Here is a 21,464-nt window from a genome sequence, read left to right as displayed (position 1 = left end):
TCTACCTACAACAGTACATCAGTCATACTACATCAACGTATTTAAAGACTACAAATGACAAGGTTTGCTAATATTCAGAAGCAGCATCTAACAGCAATGAATAAAAACAATTGTGTGTATTGCTGCAACAGAATGTGCCCAACTTATAAATGTAAGACTTGTATCATTTATTCCACAAAGCTTGGAATGGAAAGATAAGAGACAGCAAGAGAAAGCTATTGCCAGATAGTTGAAAATAGGTGGAAAGTAACCGCTACTTAGAGTGGAAGAAAGAGAGAATGCTTGGATTTGATGAAGCTGGAAAACTCTTTGATAGTACAAGAAACTACAGCTACAATCTGTCATTTCAGAAAAGAGTTTACCCTAAAAAGAGAGAGGGGCAAAAAGAAAGCATGAAGCTGTGAAATACTAGCCAAGCTACATCCAGCACAACAAAGCAGAAAACTATTTCAGATCAATTAACAATCGTGTTCCACCACATCTCCTAACTTGTTCTACTAACAGCTATTTATAAAAGTAGCTCATCCGTTAGTAACAAATTTTTCCACTACCTGTTTTGAGGTGTCATTCAATTAATTTTTAAATAATTGAATTTTGAATTAAATTAAATCTTGAATAATTGAATTACATTAAATTATTTTGAATAATTAAATGAACTTTTGAGTAACTGTCATGGTTTGAATTGAATCTGCTGATGTGTATTCGATACCATGCCACCGCCATGGAGCCTCAAACTGGAAGTGCTGGCTGAAGCGAAGCACCACGGGGCTTGAAGTTCAGACTCTAACAGGAGAGGCTTCCTGTTCTGGTTGCTGCTTCCAGTTTCTGCATTTTGGAGTGCTGGACTTTTCCACTAGGCTGGCTGCTGCATGCTTGGGTGGGGAGAACTGTTTTATTGCTGGCTTCTGCTGCTGCTTTTGCTGTGGTAATTGTACAGCTAAGATCTCAGTAAACTCCTTATCTCAATCCAGAGGAGGTTTTTTGTGTTACTTCCTACCCGTCTGTATGTAAGGCCAGCCAGGGTTGCTTGTGAGATTAGTCTGTATTATTAATCCAGGACAGTGGCATTTATACTCTGAATTTATTTCTGTGATATACTGTGATGGTTTGAAACTGTCTCTTTAATTTTCCTTTGCAAAGTTCAAGCAGAGAAAGTGAAAGAGTATAAATAAATCACTATTGGGTGTAAGAAAGCAAAATAATGAGTGTCCTAAACACTTCCATTGGATAGATAGAAATGTTTAAGAACTACTACTCAAAACAAAGTTGGGGCAGTCTGCAGTCAGGGCAACTTGTTGGGCTGTCTGGTTATTGTTGGTGTGGGGGGAATGTCAGCTCACACTGATACTTTTTTTTTTTTTTTTTTTTTGGAAGCGAATGAAAGCTGTATTTACAAGCAGATCTACAATCTATGATGAAATGCAATGAATAGGTACAAATACAAAATTCACAATATTTACAAATATATACAATCAACAGAAAAAGCACAACCAAGCTCCCTTTGCTTCCCCCCAAAGGGGACCTTTCCCAGGGGCCTCTCTCCCAGGGGCCTCCCCCATAGACCCCCCAGGCAGAAAGCAGTTAGTTACGTAGAGGCAAAGAGGTTGTTAACTTAGCTCGCCAAGGTCCAAAAACAGCCTGGAAATAAACAACTACTCCTGGTGCACCACTTTTCTCAGTTTTTGTCACTTTTTTTTTTAAGACACAAAAAAATCTCAAAAATATGATCTAAGGAAGAAGTGAGCAGGACTTGTCTGGTATCATAATGGCTAACACTAAAAGGAGACATAATAACATCAACTGAAATTAAAAGGCATTATTTTTTGCAGTTGCATTTGACAAAAATTTCATTATATCCTGCTGTGAATTCAGTAATATGATACTTGTGTTATCAACATTTGCTTAATTATTCACTTTACCTTTTCATGACAATAACAGCAATATCTCTGTCTCCCAATGCAATCAGTTATTTTCCAACCTAATGCTTCATTAAGGAGTCTAAGGAATAGCACCATTATTTACTCCTATGACAAAAGTGATTGCATTATGATGGGCATAAAAATTAAACTAGAAATATTCTTTTTTTTTTAATTTCCTAATATTGAGGTTTATTTGGAATAAATCAGTTTATCCCTTTTTTAAAGTCAGTAAAACTGAAAATACAGTGGAACAATTCATGGCATTCTTCAAGCAGTCAGGCTTAACAACACAACAAGCTACTAAAAAATTTAAAATTCACATATTTAGAATTGGAATTAAACCACCATTCTGAAGTTTAAAAAACAAACCAAACCTAACAACCCACAAAAACAGCCTGGCCCCCAACAAGTAATATTTCAGAGTGCAGAATTACTGAAGTTTGGTCTCCAAATATACATGTATTTGGTTTGGCTGAGCTGGAGTTAGTTCCGTAACACATCAGTGATTTGTCTACTGCTGAGCAGTGCTTGCACACCACCAAGGCTGTGCTTTTCTGACACTTCCCCACCCCACCAGCTGGCTGAGGGATGGGCAAGATCCTTGGAAGGGACATGGCTGGGCCAGCTGACCCAAACTGACCAGAGAGGTATTCCATATCATATGACATAAGCTCAGATATAAAAGCTAAAGGAAAGAATGAAGTGTGGGAACATTCATTAATGGTGTTTGTCCTCCAGACCAACCACTACATGTTTTGAAGCCCTGCTTCCTGGAGAGTGACTGAACATTGTCTGCTGATGAGAAGTAGGAATAGAATTTTTGTTTGCTCTTGCTTCCATGTGCAGCCTTTGCTTTCACATTTTGTCCTATCTTGACTCATGGGCCTTTGGTTATACTTTTCCTCTTCCCTGTCCATCTAAGAAGGGGAGTGACAGAGCAGCTTTGGTGAGCATTTGGCCCCCCAACCAGGGTCAAACCACCACAACATTCCACCACAAAGAACGATGTGAATCACTGCTCTCTAATAAGAATTTCACTCTGACTCTCCCTTGCTCACACTGGGAACTGTAATCAAAGAGGCAAACTTTTTCATTGAACTTCTGAAAAAAGAGTATCCTTTAGACTACAAAATTTGTCACTAATCCATTGGAAATTCATCAAGAGACTGAAAACTTAGTAAGAAGGGAAGGAAATGGGAGTAATAACAGACCTGTGCAGGAGGCAAAACTTTGTAATCCACATTTTCTGAGGAAAACAGGAAAGAAAACAAAAACCAAGCGCTATGGCAGTGCAAAAAACCTTGTTAACCACAAGTACTACTTCTGCATTCTTACACATCTATGTCTTTCAAATGTTAAGTATATACATTATATGTACCTTATACATTAGGGGGAAAAAAAAAAAAAAGATACTTGCATATAGAATGTAACTCACAGGGAGCTTAATACCTAGCCTCACTTACCTGCATCTTAATGCAAGGTAGAAAACCCAGCTCAGTGACCACCTCCCACATGATCCACTGAGCTCCAACACGCACCCCAACCCCACACTCAAGTTCAGGAAATCTATGGCCTGGCCATCAAATGCCACAACTTATTTTCAGATGAAATATGGCCACAGTTTTTCCCATATTCCTACGGAATGACACTAAAGTTCAAGTCAACACGAGACTTGAAAAACCTGTGTGGTACTTGACAGTAACATGCCAGTACTTTGCACTCCAGACAACAGTGGACAAAAAAATAGCAGTACTGGCAGATGAGCTTTAGCAGAGTTTAATGATTCTGAAAAGCAAGCTGCATATACATACCCAAACTACAGCGACTTGTGCTGTAGGCACACTTAATAATGTAATGTAAAAACAAAACCAAAAGTACAAAAACAACCTCTCCAAAAATAAAAACCAAAACACAACAACACAACAACCCAAAACCAAGCAATCTACCACTACAACAAAATGACCAAATAAACAGAACAAGCAAAACAAAAACACCACCACCACCAGACACAATTAAAATGAAAAACACCTCTCAGTTACAGTATTTGTGACCTTAAATCCTTTTTCATCTAGTCCATACAAGGACTATTTTGTTTCATTTTAAGTAATCACTAAAGCATCTGTTTACAGCATTGCTGCTATTAATAAAACATAACTCAATAAACACTGAATCATACTTTTTCACGTGTTGTAGGCATTTTTTTTCACCACACAAAGGAAACTTAAAACTAAATAATTTGTCATAAGGAAAAGGCTCAGTATCCTTTTTTTTTTTAATTGTTTGATCAGCATGATTAAGCCCCCACCAACATCAAGTATAACAGATAACACAGTAACTTTAAACTCATTTATGACCTTCTTTCGAAGTGTAGAATGGGGCAAAACACTGCCATCCATTTTTACTTCTAAAGCATTTTATTTGATTGTTACCTTCTCTCTGACTTTACAGGTGAGATAACAATTTAACTAGCAAAGCAGGCATCCCAAACTTAAGGTTTTTTCAGCTGTTTTGTTTCTTTTCTATTCTTTTTTTTAAAGTTCTGTACACACTTGTGAAGACAGAGTTCATCACACTTCCATAGCAATGAGTGCTCAATCACAGATACAGCAAAAAAATCATGTAATTTTTGAAGGCTGACTGGAAGATACAAGCTTTGAAACAACTTGATGACAAACAGATCTAGAAGGGTTATATTTGAAAGCCTAAACATTCTAGTCCTTTACACCTCTTCTGACATACAGGTAACTTTTCTACTTCCATATAGCAAATCAGTAGATAAATTTTCATATTAAAAAAAAAAAGAAAAGGTTAGCAGTTTAGGTCATGCTTCAGAGCAGTTTTTCTCTAATTAATGGATAATTAATGCAGATTACAACACAACAGTAGTACTAACTATTTTCAGTGAGGAAGCTTACAGACAGAACCACTCACAGCAAGTATAAATAAAATAAAGCCAGAACCAATTTGAAATTAATCAGAACTCTTCAGTTTCCAGAACTGACCAAAGTTTAATATTAAACTCATCTTCACATACAAGTCAGTAGATGTAATTGCTATCGCTTAGTGTTGTTCAGAGAGGGAGAAGCTAGAATTAATCAGGACATAAAATGCTATTATTAGTCTAAAAAGGGGCTTTTAAATGTGTCAGTTTGATAAATCACTGTGCAGAATGAAAATATCTTCAAGGTATTTATTGGCACTTGTTCAAAAGGATACATAAAAGTAAAATAATATTAATGGCATGTACATCTGTCTTTAATCATAGGTGTGTGTGCTTTAGGACTGTGATAGAGAAAGCCTAATCTTGAAATGCAAATATACAAAAGGAACAGATAAAGGAATTTTTTTGCTGTCAGTTTTTAGCAACGTTAAATGTGCTGTGAACCTCAGGCTACTGTCAGACCCCTGTGACCCAAACCCACGGAAGCATGTTCACAATATCAAAGCAAACAGATTCAAATTGGAGTGGTATTTTGCTAGTTTGATAAAAGGATAGGTGAAGGGGAAGTGACCTGGCTTAGTCATCTTTAGTTAGCTTTACCAACAACCTATCAGAGTTGCAAATATCAAATAGTACTAGGTCTACTGTACTTCAAAAAACAGACGCCAAGCAGCACTTCCTAGCTGCTACTTTCAAAGTTCAATGCAGGTATCTCAGGCAGCTCAAAAACTTGAGTTGAAAGAAAATCCTCAAAGATGCAGGAAAACCTAGCCTTGGCAGCAACAATTTCTATTGTTTTCAGCTTGTTCTGTTACCCATTCTTTCCCTTTCCCAGTTAAATCATTATACTTAGAGGTTATTCACCATTTCCTGAAAGACATTTTTTTTTTTCCTCACAAGGCTGCCAATACACTGTTCTATACTTCCCAGCTGTCTTTCACCAACTTTTCTGATCTTCTCCAGCATCTTCAGGGAAAAGGATTAAGCACTATTTCATGTACTCTTGCACATGTTTCCTTCTACCATTATTCTGCATACAGAGCTTCCTTTCCCTAAGGCTAATGCTGGGAAAAAATGGCACTTGGGAGCAGTGTAACTAAGGAAGGTAAAGGCATATGAAGGGAAGACCAAGTAGTAAATTTCACCAAAGAAAAACAAAAGGAAAAAGTGTAAAGAATCAAAAGCAGTGATAAAGGCTGAAAGGAGCATGGAGTAAATAAAAACAGTTTAAAGAATTTTAAAAATTAAATGGAAGTAACAAAACCAGTAAATAACATACTAAAGAGAAAAGAGAGCTTAAGAAAATAAAATTTAAAAAAAATACATCAGTAAAGGTAGAAGAGGCAAATCAGGTGTGTTAAGGAATTGGTGCCAATATAAAACTTTAATATTACATTTATTTCCAGAGTTAGGTTCTTCTGACTTACTACTGGGTGAAAACAACCTTCTAAACAAGTTATTTTTGATCTCCTAGCAGGACTAACAAAAAAAAAAAAAACAAAAACAAAAACAAAACAAAAGGCACCTGAAACGTAAGGTTGCCACACGAATTGCACAACAGGGTAACCTGCACTGTTACTCATATTCGAGCCCAAACCACTTCAGTTTGGAGGTACTTTAAATCCAGGCTAGGTGGGCTCGCAGCAGACAAGCAGGCTTAGAGCCTGAGGCCTGGTGTACCTCTGATGGAAGCAACCCACACGTAGCAAGGGCAGACCCTAAGTTCCTCTTCTCATCTTTTCTGCCTGCCCTGCAGCACAAACAGGCTGTCCCACAACAGACATGACTGATTATAAAGGAATCCCCAGGCTCCCCAGAGCAATCACATGCTGCTAGACACACGAGTGCAGAGACAACAAGGACACTAATCTGCTTAGGGCTTTGCTGTGTAAATGTCCAACCCAAAACAACCTGAGCCGGCCAGCAGCACATTAGCTATGTAGTGAAGGCATCCTTGAGTGTCATCTGTGGGAGTTTCTGGCTCAAGTAAAGGAAAGGCAAACCTGACTAGAAGGTACATGCCCTGTTCTTGGACAAGCAACTAATAGAAAATATTCCTCTAGATCAGTGAAGGTAGGGATGCTGTGTAACACTGAAACTCCTTCTTCAACCTGTGAAGGCAGGAACCGAGTCCACTGCAAGACAGGGAATAATTCAGACTAGTACTGCCAATTAACAGCACCACAGGAAAAAGCATGCCCTGTGCCAGGATAGCAGCCCCATCAGGTTACTGATAGCAGGTGGTATGTTTGATCCGGTCTCTGCAATTCAGAACTCTTTCATGAAAAGATTGCCTTCCACCTATACCAACTCCAAAAAGCTTCAGGGGAACATGCAGGTATTACTAAGCATACAGCATGCATGTTACTATTTGCCCTTGGAATTGCATCCAAAAACAATTCTGTTTTGCAAGTCTCCAAACATGAGTGTCACATAGGTGAAGACAGGAGCTTTTTAAAATTCATTTTATGTCATTTCAAACCCAAGATATTAAATATAGTGAAACAGTTCACAAACTTCGTTAAAAAAAGTTCTGGAGGTGGCCCAGATTGCTGAAATTCATACACCTCTTTCTCCCCACTAAACTCGCAACATCTCTTTATTCTTGGTACTTCTGAAATGCTTTACTCAAACATAACTGTATCTGTAAGCACTAAAACAGCAGAGTGCCACAAGTAAAACAGAAAAGAAGGTAAGTATTAGCAAAGAATTACTGTTAATGTAAGAATTTCACAGAGTTAAACTCAGAATATAAGTATTCAACATTTTAGATATAACCAGGGTACTTTCCTCTCTGACAACGAAAGTATTTCAAATGCCCTATTAAGGTACTGTGGGGTTTTTTTTTAAGGACTCAACAGCTTCACCCTACTCCTTTCTGAGATCATGTGATGTTATTGTCTTTCTGAAAAAAAGTGACTGAACATTAAATCTGCTGTGAACTCAAAATGCTGGCTACAATTGCACAGCTCATAAGGCCAACACTAAGAGTTGACTACAAGAAGAGTTTCCCTGACCCTCTGTTCTCACTTCTCTGTGAAGAAATGCCTTTGATTAGGATCAAGGATGCTGCTGAAAACCTCAGGAGGTTTTGGACAGTAACTTTCAAGGAAAATAAATTCTGAGTCAGATCAAACAGGCTGTGTTCTGATGAAGGGAAATGCTGCAAGGTGGACTGTCAGAGCCAGGTACAGCAGTAAAAGTAACTTGCCTAAGGTTTTGGGGTGTGCAGGTTGAACAGAACAGATTTACCCTCATAATGAAATGCTGAGCTGAACCTATCACTATGTCAAAGTAAGCTTTCACTTCAATCTCTACTCCTTTAACATGTATTTCAACTCCTCCTATGGATAACTAAATTGCACTGGTTTGAACAGAGTACTCTTGGCATTTACCAGCCACGAGCATTCTCTAGCAGAGCTAAACCCACATGTGAACAGGACAGAAAAACAGGGATGCACTAAGACAGTAATTTATTGAAGGTTTGGTCTGGAAGGAAGCACATGTTTTCCCTGCACATCAGAGGCTCATTTAACAATGAGAAAACACAATTTTGCTTACTAAGATTTCCAGTCTGTTTCTCTCCCATTGCTTGTTTTCTTCTTTTGCAGCACTACTAGTTTCCCATTCAGTTTCTGTGAACTATTTACAAAACAAGGACAGTCACAACAGGGACAGTCAGTACTACATTTTCTAAAATAAACCAATGAAACACCTACATGGATAAAAATACTCACAAAGCCCACCTAACGTCCTAGATCATCTAACACAGCTAAGAGCCACTGCACACCCAAACACATTTGAACAGGCACAGCAAAAACACTTTGGTGTAAGAATAGAAACCAACTGATGACAACAGAAATCTCTTGCCCCAGCAGATAAAGATTGTATGTTGAGCCACATGATTATCAATGGTTTACAAAACCAATTAAAATTTGTCTTTGCTGCATTACTGTATATTCTTCATTGGGCTCTACTGTTTTCTTTAAATTACAGGCTAGAAAAAACAGAATTTGCCGAAGTAATAGTAGTAAGGATAATGATATTACTATTTTGAGTTAATTCCTTTGGAATATCATGCTTTTCCTAAGCAGTCAGAAATGGGCAATCAAAATCCGACCCAGTGTCCTCATTGAAGTGTTCAGCTGAATGACAACTCCCTCATTTAAAACTGTAAGGTAGGGATGCCTTCAAGACAAGTCCTTCATAAGTCAATGCTTGTTACTGACGTAGCTCTCAAACTAAGAGAAATAAAAAATGCTACTGGTGTTGGTAATGACATGAAGCCATTTTCTTACATGGCAACAAAGATCTGTAATTATTTTTTAAATGGGAATAGCTCCAAAATTCTCAATCCAGAGATGCAAGAAAGGGGCAAGGGGTGACATTTACTACTTTACTCTGCTAATCTCAGCAATTGACGCAAATTATTGATGATGAGGCCTTTAACCAGAGCCATTTGACCATGTTACTGACAAACGGCGGTTCTGTATATTGCCTGTTGAAAACCTGATTTCAGCCACCCCACATCTTTTAGCCTGTTGAATACAGACAGACCCTTGCAGAATTTGTTTTTGCCTGTAGTGCCTTTATTTCTCAAAAATCTCAGTTTGAAAAGGAAGTCCTACTACCTAGAAATAGTTTATAGACATTCACAGGATGTCTGTGATGAAGGGCTGTGGCAGGAGGCTACTGGGACCTTCTTGAAAGGAGTTGCTTTACGATGGTCAAAGCCAGTTTCAGCTGGTTCCAACAGACCCTCCACAGGACACAGACAAGCTTCTCAGCCATAGGTGGGGACCTCAGGGAAAGCCTGAGTAAGAAAGGGAGAAGCACTGCCTGGCAGTGAGGAAACAAGTGTGAGAAACAGGCCTGTGAGCACCGATGTGAGAGGCAGAGCTCCAGGCACCCCAACAGAGATTCCCCTGCAGCCCCTGAAGAACCATGGAATGGGTTGGGTTGGAATAGACCTTTAAAGGTCACCCAGTCCAACCCCACTGCAGTGAGCAGAGACATCTTTAACTAGATTAGGTTGCCCAAAGCCCAGTCCAACCTGGCCTCAGATGCTTCCAGGATTAGGGTATCTATGACCTCTCTGGGAAGCCTGTTCCAGTATCGGACCATCCTCATCATAAAAAATTTCTTCCTTTTAGCTGGTCTAAATCTCCCCCTTTTGTTTAAAAAGCCTGTCCCCATCTTTCTTTTCCCTCTAAGTACTGAAAGGCTGCAATAAGGTTTCCTGGAGCCTTCTTCAAGGTGACCAACCCCAACTCTCTCAGCCTGTCCTCACAGGAGAGCTGTTCCAACCCTCTGATCATTTTTGTAGCCCACCTCTGGACATATTCCAACAGATTCAAGTCTTTCCTGTGCTGAGGACTCCACATTAGGACACAGCACTGCAGGTGAAGTCTCACCAGAGCAGAAAGGGACAACAACCTCCCTCATCTGCTGGCCATGCCTCTTCTGATGTAGACAGTGGTGAAGTAGATTGCCAAGCTCTGCAGCCTGTAGAGGACCAAGCCAGAGCAGGCAGATACACCCTGAGCAAGCTGAAGCCCAAAGAGAACCCACAGAGGGGGAAGATTTCTGGCACTGACTGCATGTAGCCTGTGGGGGACCCACACTGGAGCAGCCTGTCCCTGAAAGACTGCATGCTGTGTCACACCAGAGCAGTTCTTGGGAGACTGCAGCCCATGGGAAGGCCCCAGGCTGGAGCAGAACAGCATAGGCAGGCAGAAGCAGCACCAAAGAGCTGTTACGGGCTGAATGTAAGCCCTGTTTCCCATTCTCCTGCACCACTCTTGGGGAGGAGCTAGAGGAGTCTGGGATGAAAGAGTAAAGCTGACTGGGAAGCAGAAGGGCAGGAGGGAGGTGGTTTTAGTTTTCTCCTTGTTTCTCACTATCCTACTCTCCTTTTAATTGGCAATAAATTAAAATAATTTTCCCCAAGTCAAGTCTGTTTTGCCCATGACAGTAATTGGTAAGTGATCTCTCTGTCCTTATCACGACCCATGAGCTATTCCATCTTATTTTCCCCCTTGTCTTGAGGAGGGGAAGCAGGAGACTGGCTGGGTGGGGGTCTGGCATCCAGCCAAGGTCAACCCACCACACAGTGAAATAAATAAAACAACCCATCCAAAGCTGTTCCCCTTTTCTATGTCCTTTCAAAGGACACAGAAAGAGAAACAGGGACTCAGTGAGGCCACTACCCTCCCTCTGACCCTCCTCAAGCTGCACTTCAGCACAAACAGTTTCCTGACTGGAAGCCAAATGATACTTTTCCTCAAAAAAAAGAACTCCTGACTCTTCCAATTTTTATTCTTGATTTGGCTTGTCATCTGCTTCTTAAGTCCAGGCTACTTTATTTTACCTACTGTTATCAGCAGATTTTAGTAACATCAAACAGCACATACAAATAGTATTTAATGTGCTAGCATTCATGTTCATACACATACACACACTCTTAAGGTAGGCAATCCAATATAAATTCTACATTTTAATCTCTAATTAATACAGATACCATTTATAAGCTCATTTTCATACAGACTAAAGTTGCAACTATCAGCAATCCATAATTAGTAACCACATGAGGACAATTTAACAGTTTAGTAAATATGGGTTAATGTTTAAACAGGGAATGGATGGGCAACTTCACCAGACAGGTCAACGTGACTGAAATCAAGAAAGGTTATATGAAGTATAAAAGGCTCAACCCTGAAATAATTTCCTTTGCTTGTTTTTTACCATCAAGTCTAATGACCCATTGTAAAACTATGTTTTTTGAAACCATTAGACAGACACAATATGGCCTAAACTCAATTCAACCTGTGCCTGTCATCTCCCTAAGGCCTTAGCTAAAAGCAGACTGTACACAAATACTCCTGCTCCAATGTCTCCCACCCTCAGAAAGCTTTCATACCATGGGATTTGAGAGTTAGCATGTCTAGAAAGGGGAAGAAAGACTGAAATCTCTGAAGACTTAAACTCAAAACCATGAAAAGAAGAATTTCTATATTAAGCAGTTAAAGTCTCTCCTTTAAATTACAGAATAAGCACATTATCTTGTCTACTGTAAACTGTTTATATCCAAGACTGGATACACACATTGTATGTTGTTGGTTTATTTTAAAGAGGTTCATAAAATGCTGACTTCATCAACCAACATAAAGACATTCTGTGGTTCACAAAGATAAATCTTGGTCTTATTGGGAAATGCTACTAAGTTCATGTATGGAAATGGGTGCCCAAATGATGTAAAAATTGTTGTAATCCAGTCTTAGAATTTGGGTAATGTGCAGATGAAACAAGGTTTACCCAACTGTTAAATCAGAACCTTGAATGAAACTGTTCTGTGTATCAGGAATACTGAACACTCTGGCTGTGAGATTGTGGCTTTCACTTTGAGAAACCTAATTGTGAGACTGAGATGAAATTAATTTGTCTAGCTCCTAGGAGACAGTACATAGCTTTCAGATTATATATCACAACATCATACTAAGAGTACCTGAAGATGCCTCTAGTTAAAATACATTTTAGATACAGTATAAATATTTATCAGACATGACCCATGTACAAATACTGCACACTTGTTAAACATCGCTTCTGGAAATGACCATTTCACCTGATAATTAGGAAGTTTCAAAGTTTTGTACAACTTGTGCTAAAAGTCAGTGTAGTATAAAAATGAGATACCAGAGGGTGCCTTAAAAATTCTCTGGTTTTGGCTGTTAGTGCAACAATGAACATGAACATCCTTCTTTTCCACTTTCTGACGAAGAAGGATAAAAAGATTGTCCCATAAAAAATGTTTATGAAAATTAACCCACTGAGGAGTTGGGAACTGGCTACTACACTGTTTTCAGAGAGATGAGATGAAAACCACCATAAAGATCTACTTCTTGAAGTCATCTCTTGAACCAGCAGAACAACTCTTCTGAGGAGGGTGTCCTGAAAACCCCCTTAAGACTGAGAAATAAAGGTAGAAGAAACCCCTTCACAATTCATACAAGGGTTCTAAATAATTCCAAAGAAATAATTTTCTTTGGGAGTACATTAAGCTTTCAATCAAATGCAACATGAAAGCCAATATCTTGGAAAACTAGAAAGGTGATCATTAGGAGGGGAGGAGGCAAATTCTTTTTACAAAGTTTCTCCTTTTTCAAAACTATGCACTACAAAATTAAAGCATTAAAAAAGATGAAAATCTAATATACCTCTTAAGAAGGGGGAACCCAAGGAAAATTATATTTTTAGACTTAAACTAGCCTTAAACTATGATAACCACCTTGGAATCTGGACAGAAAATCCACACATCTTGGTTATGACAACTAATTACAGAGACAGCTACCCTACCGAATGATGACACACGTTTAAATTTACCAATTTAAATATCATCAAAATATCTTTTTAAATTTAAATATATACAATTTTTTAGACTTTCTATATATACATATCAACACTACAGGAGTTTACCACCCAGGCAACCTTTTCATTTTCCATTAAAAACAAGTGGAGAAAATTGTATCATACACCTGACAGATGTCCAACTTCAGACTTACTAATAGGCTGGCTCTGAGTTCAGATTTGTATTTAATCCCCGTCCCACACCATCTCTGTCTCCTGAAGCCATTTGTGGCTTCAGAAATTATTACTAGCGATACAGACTTACAAAGACAGAGGGTTACATTTCCTTTGGGTTTACACACATGAATTTAACTTTCTACCATGTATGCATTTTATAGCATAACATATTCTTAACCAACAGTCCTCTTACCATTTTATTTCACCTGGATAATGAAGCTCATGGTTAGTCTCTTTCCTAAACTACAGTGACAAAGAGCTTTACATTGTTCTCCAGTAGAAGGTGATTCTCAAAAACATAAATTAATGCATTACCTTTAAACAAATTCAGAAGAAAGTAATATAATTAGAAATATAACCTCCTGGGTTTATAGTTTGCTTTTGCATCTGCTTTTGCATCCATGACCATCTGCTATGACCCCAGTCAATCTGTCAGTTCTCTTTCCAATTGAAATTCTATTTTCTCAGAAGGCACACAGTTGGAAGGGACCTCTGAAGATCATTTGGTCCAATGTCTCTGCTTAACCAGAGCCACCTAGAGCCAGTTGCTCAGAACCATGTTCAGCTTTTGAATATATCCAAGGATAGACTCTACCAAGTCTCTGGTCAACCTGTGCCAGTGCTCAGTCACTTTTCACAGACAAAGCATTTCCTGATGTTCAGAGAGAATCTATCTCCTGCATGTCAGTTTGTGCCTGCTGTCTCTGGTCCTGTCACCATGCACCATTACAAAAAGAGTGCACTCTTCGCACCCTCCTATCAAATATTTACAGATGTCAATGTGATTGCCCCTTGAGCCTTCACCTTTCCTAACAGTCCCAGCTCTTTCAGGCTCTCCTATAAGGAGAGATGCTTCAGTCTCAGTTTCTCTCTCTTAACCATCTTCATGGCCCTTCATTGGCCTTTCTCCAGTATGTCCATGTCTCTCTTGCACGAAGGAGCCATTTTTATTTTTTTTTCCCAATAAAAATTCTGAAATCCTGTGTTTCATTAGCTCTTGAGAAAGCCTGGCACTATGCAGGGGATTCAGCAGCCCACTTACTCCTTTTTATTCAAATCACTTCTAGTAAGCTAGAAAGGAACCAAAATCTTTCCCCAGAGTCAGCCTTTTTAAAGTTTAGATATCTATGTCTGTGGATATTATTTTCCTAAATTATATCAATATGTATAATGCAATCTTAAAACCAACTCAATGAAAAGCATGATTTTAACAACTGCACTAAATTGTTTGTTTTCCTATAGTCATGTAATGTTAAGTCACAATAACCTGAGTTATCAAAAAGGCAGTAATGTCTAGAGTCAGCATAAATATTACAAAGCCCATTTTTATAAAAGGAGGGCATGCTGACCCAGATTATCATCTTATTGCCTTAAAAATAAATAAAATCCAGGAAAATCAGATAAGGATCTGAAATACTGTGCTGCATAATGAAGCACCCCCAATTCCAACACATTGTCATAAACACTATGATGTTTCTGAGAAAAGAAAGCTTGATTTAACAATAAATATTTTTATGTTGTATATATTTCTTCTTTATATGGCTCAGTAGGTTGCACCCCCAAAAAATAGAAGCTATGAGGTAAAGACAAACTGGGAGAAGTTTTGGTTGGGAGTACATTAAGAGTACAGGTTCCATTTTTTTAAAGCATTCAAAACAACACAAAATCCTAAGGCCTTCAAACCACAATTTCTATAAGCATTATACCACACTACATAATTTCTTGACAGAACCTTTTTTGTTCCAAAACGTTGTCCTATTTCTACACTTTTGTGCTGTACTTCAAAAACATCATACTCCAACATTCAAGTTACAGACAATGTCTTGTGGACTAGACACTTGTTTATATTGAAAGTACAGGCGATTAAACTAAACCTTGTAATTTAAAGCTTCATGGAACAGTAAGTTTTATGGCCTGATAAGTAATGGAGACAAACTTAGGTAACCCAGAAAGACCCAGACAAATATATTTATTTAAAAGCAAACGTTTACTAGCCAGGCTGCAGAAACAATACTGCCTTTTCTCCCCCTTCACTGCAAAGTACTAAGTGTACACACATGCACACGCAGAGAACAAGGAACACAGTTACAAAAGAACACTAAACCAGCAGATAATTTATCTGTTCTGCTGAGGAAAGCTCAGGGAAGCGAGCCAAAGCATCTGAAAAGAGGAGAACATGAGGGGCCTAAACATAAGAAACTAGAGATATAGCACTGAATTAAGATAGCACAAAGACACTTTCATTAATACTCCACACTCACCTATACTGATGCAATTTAAGACGATTTAAGTCTCCCCTGGAATTGTGTACCTACCAAACCACCAGGCCACAGAGCTCCTGCCAAGAGATCTCTAAAATTACTACTTACACAAAACACACAGGGCCAACTATATCACTGCCCATACATTTCACTACAGGTTAAAGCAAGCGTTAGGTTGATCAAGAATATGACAAAAGCACTTCTGCTAGCTAACATCTACATCTTTCAGACTAGCTTCAATTATTTCAAGTGTGATACTTACCTTTAATAGTTTCCTCCACAACTTCTACTACACGATCTATCTGCTGAACCTAAAAAAAGTCAGAAGGTCAATATCTAAGTAGTCAACAATGGGACAAACTTTACATAAAATCTTCTTTCAAAACTGTGGGTTTCTGCATTAAGAGGAAGTAAAGAGTTTAGGAGCATGTGCTTAGCCAGGTTTTCTTTACTGAGCGTTTTGGTTCATCTGCCCCAAAGTGATTTAAAAACTCACCACCTAACTTAGACCAAGTTTTGCCCTCAAAAATAGTAACTTCCTGTAAGGTTGGCAAAAAAATCACCAAATGGCTAAAAAAAAGAAGGACCCTAGGAAAGGGTCTTAACTGATATTCATGGTGTGTGAAAGACGGTGGTCAACCAGGCAGAGCACCTGAGAGCTCAAACAACCCTTAAGTTCTCCCTCTCTCAAGTCTTAACACCAAAATGGCAGGTGGCAGAGAATATTACAAGAAGTTGAGAATATTGTGAGGGACAACTATTAAGAAGAAAATTAAGTATTTCAGAGGAAAAACACTAAAATATGAGAAAAAAAAAATCAAAAAACTCTTATCAAATTTAAGGGAACAAAACATACTCTCAGACTTACTGCAGGCAAGGTTTGGAAATGGAAGGAAAAGCCCTGATGCTTTTCACAAGACAGAATAGTATTTAATGACCATGACACAGGGAGAACAGGGAGAAATTTATATTGTAGTGTTACACTTGCCAGAATTCACCTGTAATGTGAGAAATAGTTCAATTATTTCTTAATGGATATTTTATTCTTTATTTAAAATTAATGGCCAATGTTCTATAGAAATTTTGATATATTAAGTAGAAGGAATCAGCATTAAACACTGCAACACTAAACACTGAGAAATTCTTGATGCTGAAATTCTTCCTACAACTTTCAACCAAACTGCCTATCCTATGTAATGGCTACTATGTATGTGCACATATGTTTACATACAGTCCAGGAAAGCCTACTTTGCACACTTAAACTAGTTTATCATTTTCCCCAACTATCCCTTTTTAAACATTGCTTCTCTAGGCTGTACATTATATGAACTGGATTTATTATCATTTTTGCAGTCATTTTCTTGGAGTTTCTTTTCCATGTTGCTTCAAAAACAATCAGATAAGCACAAGCGGCAGAGGCTTCAAGAGCAGAACCTGGTCTGCAACAAGGAGCCTGGAATTTGGATTCTTTACATCAAAGTCATTAAGTCTGTGTGCTCTTAAACCACTGAGTTTGTCATTTCCTGTAAACATGTCTGCGCAATCATCTCTCTTTCATATTCATTTCCCCACAGCAATGAAAAAAAAAAAAAAATCTCTTCGGTACTTGCTGTCTGATCTAGAGATCCCAGCACACGTCACACCCTTGTCTGGGTGTTGGATCAAGTCCATGTAAAACTATTTTTAAAAATAAAAACACCCAAAACCCAACAAACTTCTGAAATTCAGTCTTTCACAAACACAAATCTCTCCCACTTCAGATTCCTGAATACAGTATAGTGGTTACAAAATCTAGAAATTATGTTATTTCAAGTATCACTAATAGTGGCATTTTAATAATCTTATCACAATATACATACTTAAATTCTTTTGGTATTATGAGCATATGTAAATAAGAGCAATCCACTTGTAAAGAAAGCACATAAGCAGGTATATGAAGCACATGTGTATTTACATACATATATATATATATATACAAGGACTACATACACAAGTTAAAAGGTCATGCCCTGCAATACTTACATCCAGACATAGGGTTTTTTCTTTAAAAAACAAATTAAAAAATGTAACTGGAAAACAGAAGTATACACATTCACAGGAATAATTATAGACAGAGAATACAATTTGTGTCAAATACATTGCCTAAAATATTATTAGTGCATACCTCAATACTAAACTGTTTAAATTCATAATAATTTTAAACCAAGAGAAACCTGGTTTGGTTCATAACCTGAGACACCTATTATTAAGGATATTGAGGTGGTGGAACGTGTCCAGAGAAGGGCAATGAGGCTCATCAAGGGCCTGGAGCACATGGCCTATTATTTCTTCATTGAAAGGGTTCTCAAATATTGGAATGGTCTGCCCAGGGCAGTGGTGGAGTTGCTGTCCCTGGGGATGTACAAGCACCATGTGGACCTGGCACTCAGGGACATGGTTTAGTATCAACCCTTCAGTGCTCAGTTGAAGGTTTCACTGGATGATCTTTGAGGTTTTTTCCTACCATATCTATATGTATATGTGTATATATGTGTGTGTGTGTGTATATATATATATATATATATAAAACTTTTTTCCTTTGATCACTATCTTTATTGTATACCTGGGGAATTTCTGCAAAGCTCCAAACGCCTTGTTAAAGGAAGATACAGGAAAAGGGAGGGGGGGGGTGTGTTAAAAGAAAAAGAAAAAAGAAAATCAATCAACCAGTATAATGTATTTTCATTTTATTAGATAAATTAAATTATTCTGACTATGTCTCTCAAGAAGATGGTTCATGTAAGTAAAATCGTATGTCTGAAAGATAATGAGATCTGTGACTAGAAATGGATGTTAATTCTGCCTTCTATGTTATTTCACACATTAAGTATTTTTCAGTTGAAATTATTGGAAATTGCTTGGCTAAAGCCCTAAGTGCTCAAGAAGAAAATATGGAATGCTTCCAATCTGCATTTATGAATATAAAAGTATTTTAGTAAAACTTGAGTGAATCTGGAGTGAGAAAATGGAAGGGTTTAGAGGATTCTTGTTTGTGTTTTTTGGTTTTGTTTTGTTTTGTTTTGTTTTTAAAGGTGTGGGGGCAGGAGAAAAATCAAAGTCATGGTAACGAAATTTTCTTGGGTGTATAAAGGCCTGCAGGATTTCTTTTCCCCACATCACACTAACCTTATGGATAATTCTGTTTTGGAGTACTATCACCGGCTTCTGTAAAACATCTTGAGCAGGGATAATGACGACTCCAACAGGCATGGCAAAGCCCATGAAGCACCAAGACTTAAAAATTCTTAGTGGTGTCTGAAGGGAAAGAGACCATTCTTCAACATTTCTTTGCAATGAGTTTCAATAAACAAAAACTTCAGGAATGACAGCAGCTACCCTACTGCATCATACTTGGCTCCCTACACCTTGTGGAGTCTGTTTCTGGTACAAGCATACGCATGGTGGACTTCCTATCCATTACAAATGGTTTCCAGACTGGAGCAGGCAACTGAGCAGGACTGCACATAAAAAAAAACCCAAACCAACTACTACAAATCAGGGTGATACAGAAATCTGGGCTGAAATGGATATAGGGCAAGACCACAAGCAAGGCCCATGGAATGAAGGACTAGCCGAAGTAGGAGACCAGCTGGTCAAAAATCAAGGAAAAAGACAGTTGTATCAAAGCATGAAGCCTGAGTTGAAACAAAGACCATCACGGCTAGACTATCACATATTCCAATCCTTATACACACAAGGGACACCAGGCAATTCATGCTGAGGCTGAAGCTGCAAGTTGCAAGCCAGTTACATTTCAAACCACACATCTTTCAGGACACCCTAGCACTCCAGTGACAGACAGAAACCCTGAGCTCTCCAACTAAGTACCATAATTAGCAAGAGGAGCATAGAAAGGCACACATAGTCCATCTGTCAAATAAAGTCCCCCAGTTCTCTTTGTACCGTCACTATCACACTCAACAGATGACTGCTAGGTGTAAACAGCCCAAAGACAGGCTTGTAATGTGCTGTGTCTGAAGTCTCACACCAGGTAATCTGCGAGTGCAGACAGGCATGCACATTGAGGATGGACATGCAAATTCTTCCAAGCTCTTAGACATGATCCAAGTTGTCTCAGAACCAGTATTAACATTCTAAAACTGCTTTGCAGGGGATGGACTCAGGAAAAAACGTAACCTCCAAAAGAGCTACGATAAACTGAACACTCTTAACAGGCAGTTAAGTGGGAGGCTGCAGATTTACCCTGAGATTTTGTACTCTGTAGAACTTAGTAAGCCTCAGACCAAAGAAAGCTATCTAGAAAAACGCATCTACAAACCTATCATGAAAGTAAGAGAAACCACCTCACATTCTCTTTTCTCTTCAGGGAACAACAAAGACCTCTGGCAAAGATCCTGTGTCATCCTTAGTAAGGGGTCTCTAACCAGTGTGCAAAAACCCATTCCACATACTGAGCTATTTGTCACTGTTTCTGTTCTGCAGAACTGTGTGCCAGGCATTTAGCAACAACCAGCACACCCAACACTGCCATGCCCAAAGTATTTCCCTATCCATCCTAAAACATACATTTAGATACTGTCTAGTGATTAAAATGTTTTAGAGAGGTTCAAGGAGGTTCCCTAATTAGTATGCTCATTTTTACCTTAAGAGTGTATATTTTAGCATTGCAACTAGCCAACGCTACTTTAGGATGCACTTTTAGCTCTTCCTTGGTCCAGAAGTTATGTAGTTTTGTTATCTTGTGTAAGTCAACAACAGCAAAAGAACAGGTAAGACACACTCTTTTGTTTCATGGCCTATTCACAGTTATGTACTTTCTGTGATGCCTCAACAATGTCCCCACTAAAACTTTTTGGTAAACTTTTAGCTTTGTGCTTTCAATATCACCTGCTTCATCATCTGGGAAGAAAAACACTCATAAAATATTTACAGTGAAACTGACTTTCAGTTTAATGCATCCACTGACAGAAGCATTTTGTAGGTAAAGATATTTGGACCAATCTCTTTCTGGAGTGCTATGACCAATACAAAACAGTAAATATGATCTTTAGATGTGTCTTACGATCAAAGCTGGATAGAGCACCCTAAACTTGATAATGGCAAACAGCTCTTTTTTGGTAAAGATATCCAATGTCTTAGTGTCTTTTTTCTAAGAAAAAAGCCTTTGTGTGCTTGTCTCTGTGGCTGCAGCTGTGACAAGAAGACCGAGGGCTGTCCTGGATTCAGCAAGAATAGAGTTAGTTTTCACAAGAAGCTGAGAAGAGAGACAGGACAGCTGATCTGAACTAGCCAAAGAGATACGATGTCATGCTCAGTACCTGGGGAAGCTGGCCAGGGGAAGGAGGGATTGTAGCTCAGGAATGGACTGAGTGTGAAGTTCCAGATAAGCAACTGCATTGTGCATCACTCTATATATTCTTTTGTTAGGATTATTTATATTGTTGTTTCTTCTTTCTTTATGTTGTTCAGTTAATCCATCCTTATCTCAGTCCATGAAGTTTTACTTTTTTCTTCTGATTCTCCACCCCATCCCACTGGGTGGGGAAGAAGGAGTAAGCCAGTGACTGCATGGTGTGTAGTTGACAGCTCAGCTTAAACCATGACAAGGGTGGTTGTGACAAGCTACACACCAATGTTCAGTATTTTCTGGAGGGCACAGACTGCCTTTTAATAGAGTCTTCTTAGACAGAGAATCTAAGGCACCATTGAAAAGATGTTTAAGTCAAGTGGCACAGAAAAATTCCTGCATCTGACATGCTAGTT

The 21,464-nt window shown here is 38.5% G+C and overlaps 1 protein-coding gene across 1 annotated transcript in view; it reads right to left on the bottom strand.

Moving 5' to 3' along the window:
* The window catches only part of CDKAL1 (CDK5 regulatory subunit associated protein 1 like 1), a 415,443-nt gene that overhangs the window by 263,751 nt on the left and 130,228 nt on the right, over positions 1–21,464 (bottom strand). The window contains exon 5 of the mRNA XM_054381757.1: positions 15,964–16,012. Coding sequence (XP_054237732.1) covers positions 15,964–16,012 — 49 coding nt within the window. The remainder of the gene's footprint in view (positions 1–15,963; positions 16,013–21,464) is intronic.

This window comes from Indicator indicator, chromosome 6, assembly GCF_027791375.1.
Source record: "Indicator indicator isolate 239-I01 chromosome 6, UM_Iind_1.1, whole genome shotgun sequence".
NCBI classification, from domain to species: domain Eukaryota; kingdom Metazoa; phylum Chordata; class Aves; order Piciformes; family Indicatoridae; genus Indicator; species Indicator indicator.
The sequence above is the reverse complement of the archived record's forward strand: the minus strand, read 5'-3'. Positions and strand labels throughout refer to the sequence as shown.